This window comes from Salvelinus alpinus, chromosome 17 (genome assembly GCF_045679555.1).
Source record: "Salvelinus alpinus chromosome 17, SLU_Salpinus.1, whole genome shotgun sequence".
NCBI lineage: Eukaryota > Metazoa > Chordata > Actinopteri > Salmoniformes > Salmonidae > Salvelinus > Salvelinus alpinus.
This window is the reverse complement of record NC_092102.1, coordinates 5,916,646-5,928,843: the sequence shown is the minus strand read 5'-3', so window position 1 is coordinate 5,928,843 and position 12,198 is coordinate 5,916,646. Positions and strand designations below refer to the sequence as shown.

At 44.2% G+C, this 12,198-nt stretch overlaps 1 protein-coding gene across 1 annotated transcript in view; it reads left to right on the top strand.

Annotated features, from left to right (window-relative positions):
• LOC139542012 (cadherin-related family member 1a-like) overlaps positions 1 to 8,035 on the top strand; it is an 83,009-nt gene extending 74,974 nt beyond the window's left edge. The window contains exons 16-17 of the mRNA XM_071346990.1: positions 1,555 to 1,809; positions 5,993 to 8,035. Coding sequence (XP_071203091.1) covers positions 1,555 to 1,809; positions 5,993 to 6,607 — 870 coding nt within the window. The 3' untranslated portion in view covers positions 6,608 to 8,035. The remainder of the gene's footprint in view (positions 1 to 1,554; positions 1,810 to 5,992) is intronic.
• Positions 8,036 to 12,198: the final 4,163 nt, after the last annotated feature.

Here is a 12,198-nt window from a genome sequence, read left to right as displayed (position 1 = left end):
TGTATTTTTTTTAATGTCAGTTGAGTTGATTGAAGCACAGATTGAAGTAGCGACGTGCATGCCTCACCCACCTCAGGATCTAGGCCCGGTTTAAAAAAACAACATCTTTTCCCCATTATCTTTTCCCTTAAAGTTTCCTTAACTTTAAGTCAGTTGCACAAAACATTTGAAGGTGAATTTCATCCTTAAATTAACCTTTTCACGTTTGAGTTCCAAATATCTCTAACGGTCGCCCCAGAGTGAGTTGTTTTGTGCACATAATGTCAGAATGCACTCACTGTTCCAAAATGTTATCGTTACACAACAGGACAGTTAACACACACTGCCTGCTAATTATCTATGTTTCAACTTCTAACAACAGTTTGGATCGAGGTGTGTTCCGCCTCTTCATTAATTCACATAGATGTAGCCCATTTCACTGTTGTGTACTATTTATGTTTGAGGCTTTACTGAGCCAGACAAACTTCTCTCTTGAAGGAGAGCCCAAACACTTCCCCAGTGTTTTTGCAGATCAAGTATGCAGACATTTGCACAGATGTTTACGTTTTCTGGCACATTTTCTGGCTGGCCCTCACATTGCCTTTATTGTTGTTTTCCTTACAAATAATAACTTTGGACATGTGTGCGTTCCTATCAAAGTAAGTGCCTTATTTTCTGTCGTTTCTGTGTTGTCGTTTCTACTGTAGCATATGTATGGAGCATAATGTTTTTACAATTTTATTCACATGTTTTCAAGTACTATTGACAAATAATGCCTTCCGATTATTGCATGGATTGTAATGGACACCTATGTGTGTGTAAAATATTTTTTTGAAGGTTGTACTGATTATGATGAGCTAATGCTAAGCTATTTGCCAGCAATGTGTGGCGCCATGTTAGTTGCCATTAGACAAAGCATTATGGGTGTCACATAAACATCTGTCAGCCCAAAGATACCATAATGAGGTGAAGGAATGGTTCACTCATCTTTCTAGTAAATTAACCCCCTTCAACATACATACTGCAAACAGACCAAACTCCACCGTCTCTTTTTCTTATCTTTGTTTGATGTGAAAAAACAAACAAAACTACTATCGTCGGATTACGTTAGATTTTTAGAAAGTGTTTTACTCAATTATTTCATTCAATGGGGAGCTCATACGTGATGTGCTCACACGTGATGTGATGAATTGTAAATAGTAATTGTTATTAGCTAATTGATATTGTGGTTTCTGTCAGCCGAGAGTTAGCGGAATATGACTGCTTGTGTTACGTCAATCTTTCCAGGGTTAGAGATTCCCAATCCATTCTATTCATTTAATTTCTATGTCTCTGCCTAGCTTGCATCATGGCAACCACGCACATCTAAATACAACACAATTTAACTCAACTCAATTCAACACAACACAAAGGAAGTAGATTTGCCTTTGGCCTCAAAAGGAACATATGTGGAAGTCTGTTATGATGGTTTTGCAAACTACTTTGAGAGCAATGGACAATATATTAAAAAATGTGCCAGCACTATTGAGAAAAACGGTATCTCGTGTGTCTGGTTTATGTGTAATGTGCCAACAGGCGCAAGATGACGATGCAGAGGGGCCCAACAATGTCATTGAGTACTCCATCATGAAGACAGACCCGGAAAACATCTTCGACATCAACGCAGACACGGGCGAGATCAAGCTCAAGTCCTACATCAAGTCTATGGACATCGTCCAGAACATCACCAAACAGAATGACTGTACCTGGTCTGTGGTGGTCCAGGCCCAAGACAGAGGATCGCCCTCCTTCAGCACCACCACGGTGGTCAAGATAGACATCACAGAGGCGGTAAGAGACAGTGGGAACATCTCCAATGACACCTATTTCATTTTAAAGGGATGAAATTAAACTTGGAATATGCACATGTAACTCAGTTTTTTTTGTGTAGATGATGCATTAATGGAGATTTAGAATGCAATGGGAGATTTGCACGAAAGTCTCAAGTTAGGACTTGTCTCTGGCACACTTTAGTGGCTCTGGTCAAAAGTGGTGCATAGTTGCTTTTAGTCAAAAGTAGTGCACTATGGGCCTCCAGAGTGGTGCAGAGGTCTAAGGCACTGCATCGCAGTGCTAGAGGCGTCACTACAGACCCGGGTTCGATCCCAGGCTGTGTCACAACCAGCCGAGACCGGGAGACCCATGAGGAGGCGCACAATTGTCCCAGCATCGTCTGGGTTAGGGGAGGTTTGACATTGCACTCTAGTGACTCCCGTGGCGGGCTTACTTCGGTCGCCAGATGTACGGTGTTTCCTCCGACACAATGGTGTGGCTGGCTTCCATGTTAAGCGAGCAGTGTGTCAAGAAACAGTGCGGCTTGATAGGGCAAAAGTCATGAATGGGGCATAATAGTGGTTTTGGTAAAAAAAATTGTGCATGGGAAATGGATAACGTTACAATAAAATTGTAAATTAAAACAGCTAGATAGCTTACTTACAGAACATCTATGCACACATACTTTAGCTATCTAGCTAACAGTTTTGGCTAACTGCCGGGTGAAACAATTCACTTAGTTAGTGATCGGCTATGAAAAACCAACTGACATTTACTCCTGAGGTGCTGACTTGTTGCACCCTCGACAACAACTGTGATTATTATTATTTGACCATGCTGGTCATTTATGAACATTTGAACATCTTGGCCATGTTCTGTTATAATCTCCACCCGGCACAGCCAGAAGAGGACTGGCCACCCCTCATTGCCTGGTTCCTCTCTAGGTTTCTTCCTAGGTTCTGGCCTTTCTAGGGAGTTTTTCCTAGTCAAAGTGCTTCTACACCTGCATTGCTTGCTGTTTGGGGTTTTAGGCTGGGTTTCTGTACAGCACTTTGATATATCAGCTGATGTAAGAAGGGCTATAAAATACATTTGATTTGAAATTTGATTTAGTTAGCTACCGCACCACTCTTTGCTAGCAAAAGTATTGCTGCCTCCAAAACTGATAAGGTGGCTCCACTAATGTTTACATTTCGACGTATGTGACATATCCTCATTCCAAGCATACTACTAATACTATCTTTGGGAGCCTCATGTGGGATGCTCACTGCTTGAGTAACCCAATAAGTTTTGATGCAGTCTTTTTCAGATAAAAGGTTGAACTCAATGCGACAGAGGCATTGAGCCATGGGTTTTAGTTTGATCAAATCTCCACTAGTTAGCTATCCCCCTAGCTAGCTGGGAAACACAACACCACACACAGCTCAAACTGACTCACACGCTCACTATATGCTATAACTATGTAATAACCAGGGCATAGAGATTTTCCTGGTCAGACCACGTGCTTAGGAAAAACTCTCGGCCCTAGTGATCACAAATAGTTGAAGCTGCTCAATAGAACAATCCAACTGAACACAGAAATCCAAACCCACTATATCTGTTTTTTTCCGTTTTTTTTAGGTTTCCACCTTGAAACATCCCTAAACTATTCCCGAAATTATCTAAACTCCTCTAAATGCCAATTTTGTATTTTCAGGTCAAATCCAGATTTTTCTCCTACTTCCTGAGCCTCAAGAAGCATCCCGCAGCTGTGTTTGGGATTTGTTTTAGTGTTGTCACCTTCACCATTGCAACGACTGTCCTCATTTCCACCCTCATTTACTGCAACACTTTGAAAAAGTCTGTTGTTCAACCTCAGGGCAAGATCAGAAAGATTATACGGAGGCCTGTATAATGCCATAAACAAAGCTTGCCTTGAGATCATCCAGCAGTCTTGGTGTCCCCCCATATCATTACACTAAGACTCTTACTGTTTGTATGTTGTCTTGGAAGGACACCTGTATTTGTAGCTGGTCATTGTACCATAGCGCATGATTTGTGTCTGTGAAAGAGTACAGGAGCACAATAGAATATTTTGATCACTCATTTGAAATGAAATGGAAATCCATGATAAACGTTATGGATGAACTGTAAACTCATAACATTTCATTTGCAATTGTGACGCTGCATGGTCTCAGTTAATAATGGGTGCCCCATCTAATCCTTCTGATCTTGTCTCAATCAAAAAAACAGTCAATGGGGCAGGAATTATCATTCCAGACAAACTCAGACTAGTATTTTGCAGATCCACGTTTTGCAGACAGATTGTGTTTGCACTGACCAAGCGTCGGTAGACGTATTTGGGGATTTGTTATTCTAATGTAGTGTAATGTTTTCACACTGTGTAGCTACAGTGGGGAGAACAAGTATTTGATACACTGCCGATTTTGCAGGTTTTCCTACTTACAAAGCATGTAGAGGTCTGTCATTTTTATCATAGGTACACTTCAACTGTGAGAGACGGAATCTAAAACAAAAATCCAGAAAATCACATTGTATGATTTTTAAGTAATTAATTTGCATTTTATTGCATGACATAAGTATTTGATCACCTACCAACCAGTAAGAATTCCGGCTCTCACAGACCTGTTAGTTTTTCTTTAAGAAGCCCTCCTGTTCTCCACTCATTACCTGTATTAACTGCACCTGTTTGAACTCGTTACCTGTATAAAAGACACCTGTCCACACACTCAATCAAACAGACTCCAACCTCTCCACAATGGCCAAGACCAGAGAGCTGTGTAAGGACATCAGGGATAAATTGTAGACCTGTACAAGGCTGGGATGGGCTACAGGACAATAGCCAAGCAGCTTGGTGAGAAGGCAACAACTGTTGGCACAATTATTAGAAAATGGAAGAAGTTCAAGATGACGGTCAATCACCCTCGGTCTGGGGCTCCATGCAAGATCTCACCTCGTGGGGCATCAATGATCATGAGGAATGTGAGGGATCAGCCCAGAACTACACGGCAGGACCTGGTCAATGACCTGAAGAGAGCTGGGACCACAGTCTCAAAGAAAACCATTAGTAACACACTACGCCGTCATGGATTAAAATCCTGCAGCGCACGCAAGGTCCCCCTGCTCAAGCCAGCGCATGTCCAGGCCCATCTGAAGTTTGCCAATGACCATCTGGATGATCCAGAGGAGGAATGGGAGAAGGTCATGTGGTCTGATGAGACAAAAATAGAGCTTTTTGCTCTAAACTCCACTCGCCGTGTTTGGAGGAATAGAAGGATGAGTACAACCCCAAGAACACCATCCCAACCGTGAAGCATGGAGGTGGAAACATCATTCTTTGGGGATGCTTTTCTGCAAAGGGGACAGGACGACTGCACCGTATTGAGGGGAGGATGGATGGGGCCATGTATCGCGAGATCTTGACCAACAACCTCCTTCCCTCAGTAAGAGCATTGAAGATGGGTCGTGGCTGGGTCTTCCAGCATGACAACGACCCGAAACACACAGCCAGGGCAACTAAGGAGTGGCTCCGTAAGAAGCATCTCAAGGTCCTGGAGTGGCCTAGCCAGTCTCCAGACCTGAACCCAATAGAAAATCTTTGGAGAGAGCCGAAAGTCCGTATTGCCCAGCGACAGCCCCGAAACCTGAAGGATCTGGAGAAGGTCTGTATGGAGGAGTGGGCCAAAATCCCTGCTGCAGTGTGTGCAAACCTGGTCAAGAACTACAGGAAACGTATGATCTCTGTAATTGCAAACTAAGGTTTCTGTACCAAATATTCAGTTCTGCTTTTCTGATGTATCAAATACTTATGTCATGCAATAAAATGCAAATTAATTACTTAAAAATCATACAATGTGATTTTCTGGATTTTTGTTTTAGATTCCTTATCTCACAGTTGAAGTGTACCTATGATAAAAATTACAGACCTCTACATGCTTTGTAAGTAGGAAAACCTGCAAAATTGTCAGTGTATCAAATACTTGTTCTCCCCACTGTAGCTTAACACATGTGTGGATTTGGCTGTGGTGGTCTGGCAGTTTAAATGTATTGTAATACACTTGGTGTCCCAAATTTCCATAGCCAAATGGCAACACACACAGAACCACGTAAGGTAATAACAACTAGGATTTTCCCATGTATACTTGCAGTCTCCCATTTCAGTCCAATGGACATGACTGTGTCTCTCTGTGCTCTTTTACAGACTCAACTCAGGGGCCCTTTGGCATCCTTTTTCGTGCAGAGTAGAGACAAGCCTTTGCACATCTTAGCCATGATCGCTGGTGTCATTAGTCTCATGGTTGTGGTGACAGTCTCCATCTCCACCATCATGTTCATGCGCAACAAAAAGTCCAACAGGATCCTGCCCCACCGCCGCATCCGGAGGCGAAACAAACCACCCGTGACCTTCAAGTTCCCGAACCCTGGAGAGAAACTCCTAATCCAAGAACCAGAGGTCATGGTGGGGGACAACATCAGCTGTAGCAACTGTAACATAGCGAGAGGACACTCTCTGCCTCCAAACCACAACATGAATGTGGTGACTGGACACCATTGGTCTCCAAACCACAATGTGAGCATGGTGAGTGGACGACATTGGCCACCACCACCACCACCGCCCAATGCCCCTGCCCTTCCCCCACTGCTCCTTGGAGGGAGGCCAGGGGACAGACAGTGGGTGGTACCGACGGTATTGGGCACAGTAGCACAGATCAAGCCTAAGAGGAACAGGAACAGACCAGTTGACAGTGTGAACGCAGCACTGGTGTCTGAGCTCAAAATTAGACTGGACCAGAGGAGGTTGGCAAACTGCTTTTAGGAGAGCGAGAGAGTGAGTGTGTGTGTCTGCTTGTGAGTATTGGTGAGTGGGAGTCATGATACTCAATGAAAGATATAATTCATACAGCAACTTTCAAAGTGCTTTACATTGTGTGTGTAGAAGTCAAACACCAATGTGTAGAAGTCATCAGCTGTTGTTTTTTTTTATTGACAAAAACATGTGATCGTCTGTGCATGCGTGTCTTTGGTTCAAAGTCTGTTCAAATCAAAGTTTATTGGTTGCGTACACATACTTGCAAATGTTATCACAGGTGCAGCGAAATGCTCACATTTCTAGCTCCAACAGTGCAGTAATATTTAGTAATACAATAACAATACACACATAATCTAAAACAAAACCAACAAACAATTAGAAAGTTCATATTATGGACTGGTGAATCTCTGATGCATTCCTTCTGTTCTTAGTAATTTCAGGTTCTTATAGCTTACGTGATGAAGTCATGGACTAGATCTCAGGACAAGGCTGTTATTTGGCTTCTGTCCAAGCTCCTTACAAGAGCTTTTATGACACTTAACCTGACTAAAGGGATCAGTGGAGAGAGGTGAACTCGTCTGATCACCTGACAAAGAAGATCAACAAGCCAACTGCTTGGGAGTCAAGCAAAATGCATCTGAACACGTTAAGGCAGGCACGTTTTGGGGTAAACCAATCACATTGCTGATAATTTGTCACATCTGCCATCTAATTTCATCTGTTTGTGTGGTGCATCTCTTTCCAATTGGATTCTCATTTACAGCCCAAAGACAAAACAAAACATATGTAAATATAAGGAGTAGAGGAAATTGTGGATTGTAAAACCAAACCAGACATATTCCTTGTATGTGCATCCACTTACATCTTGAGCCAGCCTTTTAAAGCAATAATTGCATATGTCCTTTAACAACTGTCTAGGGGTTAGAGATAAATATGGGATTGGCCAAAGGGATCCAAGGACCAGGATGGTGGTGTTGCCGAGGAAAAGTTTGGGTATTTACTGTAAGGTGGCTAAAGGATTAGGTTTATTACCTTACTAATCACTCTGGAACAGTGTTATTCACTGCCCTCTCCTGGAGAAGAAAAGGAAGAATCTATTAACCCTTTGACGCATACAATCACACATTTGCGATCATTGTTGACTGGTCCCTGCAGCGTACCATCGTAAATATGCGATTGGAATAGTAACAACAGAACGTAGCTATGATAAAACAAACACGTCTAAACAGCATTGTCTGAAAAGCATCGACACAATGTTTTGTTTTGATGGGAAATAAAGCTCTTCACAACTTTATTCCTCAATTACACCTTTTATTGTAAAAGATAAATACGAATTTCGTCATCCAAACAACACACGGAACACATCCACACCCAAACTCATTGCATAAACCAATTTAAATAACATGTTGCCCTGACAATAAAATACACATAAGTTAACGACTTAACAGCTAGATTTGTTTACAATGTACCACATCTCTGGTGAGCACAAGGGAGAAATGTAATATTGTTTAGAAAAGAGATCCGTGTCAGCTAAGCTAAGAGCAGCCATGTTTGTTTGTTTCCAAGCGAAAACTCCCTAATCACAGAAAGTCATTCACTAAAAGATGCAAATAAACAAAGTCAAAGATGGCAGCGCCCATTGCCTGAAGAATATTAACTTAGTTTGGCCACTTTTTGGATATTACAAATCTCCGAAGTACTTGTTACAGTGTACACAAGAACCGGAGCACATGACTTGACAAGTCGTTTACCATTTTTTACTTTATTAAAAAGCAAGTAAGATCATCACACCAAATACAAGTCTACTGCCTAGCTGAACCATAGCTATACAGGGATAAAGCCATTTTAGGGGGTTTTGTGGAGAGGGGGGTTAATTTCATTTGTGGGGGGGTTTCAAGTCCATGGGGGGTAGAAATGTCGATTCAACTAGGAAGTCCAACTCAGGAACTCGTGCCTCTTTCTAGAGCTACGACATTCCGACTTGAATATCACTGATGTTATGATTTGACCGTGTTTTTCCAAGTTCCCAGTTGTTCTGAAAGCACCATAAATCAGTCGAGTGAACTATCCCTTCACCTAGTTTTTTATAGCATCTTTGGTCTAACAGATGCTTACATGACAACCAGAATGCATTGTATAATGTCAACAGGTGCATTCGGGAAGTATTCAGACCCCTTGACTTTTTAAAAACATTTTGTTACGTTACAACCTTATTCTAAAATGGATTATATAGATTTACACACAATACCCCATAACGGCAAAGCGAAGACAGGTTTTTAATCTACATTTTTGCAATTAAAAATAAAATAAAAACTTATTTACATAAATGTTCAGACCCTTTGCTATGAGACTCAAAATTGAGCTCAGGTGCATCCTGTTTCCATTGATCACCATTGAGATGTTTCTACAACTTGATTGGAGTCCACCTGTGGTAAATTCAATTTATTGGACATGATTTGGAAAGGCACACACTTGTCTATATAAGGCCCCACAGTTTGACAGTGCATGTCAGAGCAAAAACCAAAACATGAGGTCGAAGGTCGAAGGAATTGTCCGTAGGGCTCCGAGACAGGATTGTGCCGAGGCAAAGATCTGGGGTAGGGTACCAAAAAATGTCTGCAGCATTGAAGGTCCCCAAGAACACAGTGGCCTCCATCATTCTTAAATGGAAGAAGTTTGGAACCATCCAATACTCTTCCTAGAGCTGGCCACCCAGCCAAACTGAGCAATCGGGGGAGAAGGGCCTTTGTCAGGGAGGTGACCAAGAACAGGATGGTCACTCTGACAGACTTCCTCTGTGGAGAAGGGAGAACCTTCCAGAAGGACAACCATCTCTGCAGCACTCCATCTCTGCAGCTGTCACACCCTGGCCTTAGTATTCTTTGTTTCTGTAATATTTTGGTTAGGTCAGGGTGTGACAGGGGGGATGTTTTGTATGTTTTGGGTGGTTATATTGTATAGGGGGTTTTGTTGAGTGTATGGGGTTGGGTTTAGTATAGTTGTCTAGGCAAGTCTATGGTTGCCTGAATGGTTCTCAATCAGAGACAGCTGTCATTCATTGTCTCTGATTGGGAGCCATATTTAAGGCAGCCATAGACAGTAGGCTTTCGTGGGTAATTGTCTATGTCTAACGTTAGTAGCTGTGTGTGCACTTTCGTTTGTAGCTTCACGTTCGTGGTTTATTGTTTTTGTATAGTGTTCGTTTCATCTTCGTCTCTAATAAAAGAAGATGTATTCATATCACTCTGCGTTTTGGTCCGATCCATGCTCCTCCTCAGACGAGGAGGAGAACGAACGTGACAGAATTACCCACCATACCAGGACCAAGCAGCGTGATAAGCAGCAGCAGGAGTTGCGATCGCAGGATTTCTGGACATGGGAGGAAATACTGGACGGTAAAGGACCCTGGGCACAACCTGGAGAATATCGCCGCCCTCGTGAAGAGCTGGAGGCAGCTAAAGCCGAGAGGCGGTGGTATGAGGAGGCAACACGGAAGCGAAGCTGGAAGCCTGTGAGTCAAGCCCAAAAATTTCTTGGGGGGGGGAGGCTACAACGGAGTGTGGCGAAGTCAGGTAGGAGACCTGCGCCAACTCCCCGAGCTTACCGTGGGAAGCGAGAGTACAGGCAGACACCGTGTTATGCGGTAGAGCGCATGGTGTCTCCTGTACGTGTGCATAGCCCGGTGCGGGTTATTCCACCTCCCCGCACTGGCAGGGCTAGATTGAGTATTGAGCCAGGTGCCATGAAGCCGGCTCAACGCGTCTGGTCTCCAGTGCGTCTCCTCGGGCCGGCATACATGGCACCAGCCTTACACATGGTGTCCCCGGTTCGCCTACACAGCCCAGTGCGGGTTATTCCACCTCCCCGCATTGGTCGGGCGACGGGGAGCATACAACCAGGTAAGGTTGGGCAGGCTCAGTGCTCAAGAAAGCCAGTACGCCTGCACGGTCCGGTATTTCCGGTACCACGCACCAGGCCTACTGTGCGCCTCAGCCGGCCAGAGTCTGCCGTCTGCCCAGTGCCGCCTGCACTGTCCGTCTGCCCAGAGCCGTCAGAGCTGCCCGTCTGCCCAGAGCCATCAGAGCTGCCCGTCTGCCCAGAGCCGTCAGAGCTGCCCGTCTGCCCAGAGCCGTCAGAGCTGCCCGTCTGCCCAGAGCCGTCAGAGCTGCCCGTCTGCCCAGAGCCGTCAGAGCTGCACGTCTGTCCCGAGCCGTCAGAGCTGCCCCTCAGTCCGGAGCTGCCCCTCAGTCCGGAGCTGCCCCTCCGTCCAGTGGCGCCCTCTGGGATGGTATTCAGTCCGGGACTCGCCGTTCCAGAGGCGCCACCAAAGCGGTTAGTGACTATGGTGGAGGGGGGTCCACGTCCCGCACCCGAGCCGCCACCATAGGACCCTCCCCTTCTGTGTCAGGTTTTGCGGCCGGAGTCCGCACCTTTGGGGGGGGGGTACTGTCACACCCTGGCCTTAGTATTCTTTGTTTCTGTAATATTTTGGTTAGGTCAGGGTGTGACAGGGGGGATGTTTTGTATGTTTTGTCTCGTCTTGGGTGGTTGTATTGTATAGGGGGTTTTGTTGAGTGTATGGGGTTGGGTTTAGTATAGTTGTCTAGGCAAGTCTATGGTTGCCTGAATGGTTCTCAATCAGAGACAGCTGTCATTCATTGTCTCTGATTGGGAGCCATATTTAAGGCAGCCATAGACAGTAGGCTTTCGTGGGTAATTGTCTATGTCTAACGTTAGTAGCTGTGTGTGCACTTTCGTTTGTAGCTTCACGTTCGTGGTTTATTGTTTTTGTATAGTGTTCGTTTCATCTTCGTCTCTAATAAAAGAAGATGTATTCATATCACTCTGCGTTTTGGTCCGATCCATGCTCCTCCTCAGACGAGGAGGAGAACGAACGTGACAGCAGCACTCCACCAATCAGGCCTTTATGGTAGAGTTGCCAGACGGAAGCCACTCCTCAGTAAAAGGCACATGACAGTGCGCTTAGAGTTTGCCAAAAGACACCAAAAGTCTCTCAGACCATGAGAAACAAGATTCTCTGGTCTGATGGAACCAAGATTGAACTCCTTGGCCTGAATGCCAAGCATCACGTCTGGAGGAAACCTGGCACCATCCCTATGGAGAAGCATGGTGGTGGCAGCATCATGCTGTGGTGATGTTTTTCAGCAGGGACTGGGAAACTGGTCAGGATCAAGGGAAAGATGAACATATGTCTTACAATGAACTACAAATTATCCTACACAAACCTGTGGAATCACCTGGCAGCAGACCATCTCCACTTCGATTAGCATTGTCTCAAAATGCCCACAGGTACACCTACATAAAGAAAATCAACATCAGACGAAAAACAGCATGCGCAATAAAAACCTGTTTTTTCTTTGTCATTATGGGGTATTGTGTGTAGATTAATGAGGGGGGGGAAAACGATTAAATACATTTTAAAATAAGGCTGTAACGTAACAAAAAAAAGTCAAGGGGTCTGAATCCTTTCCGAATGCACTGTAGTTTGCAAATAGCTTAGCATTAGATCATCATAATCAGTACGACCTTCAAAAACTTATTTTACTCACGTGTCCATTACAATCTATGCAAGAATC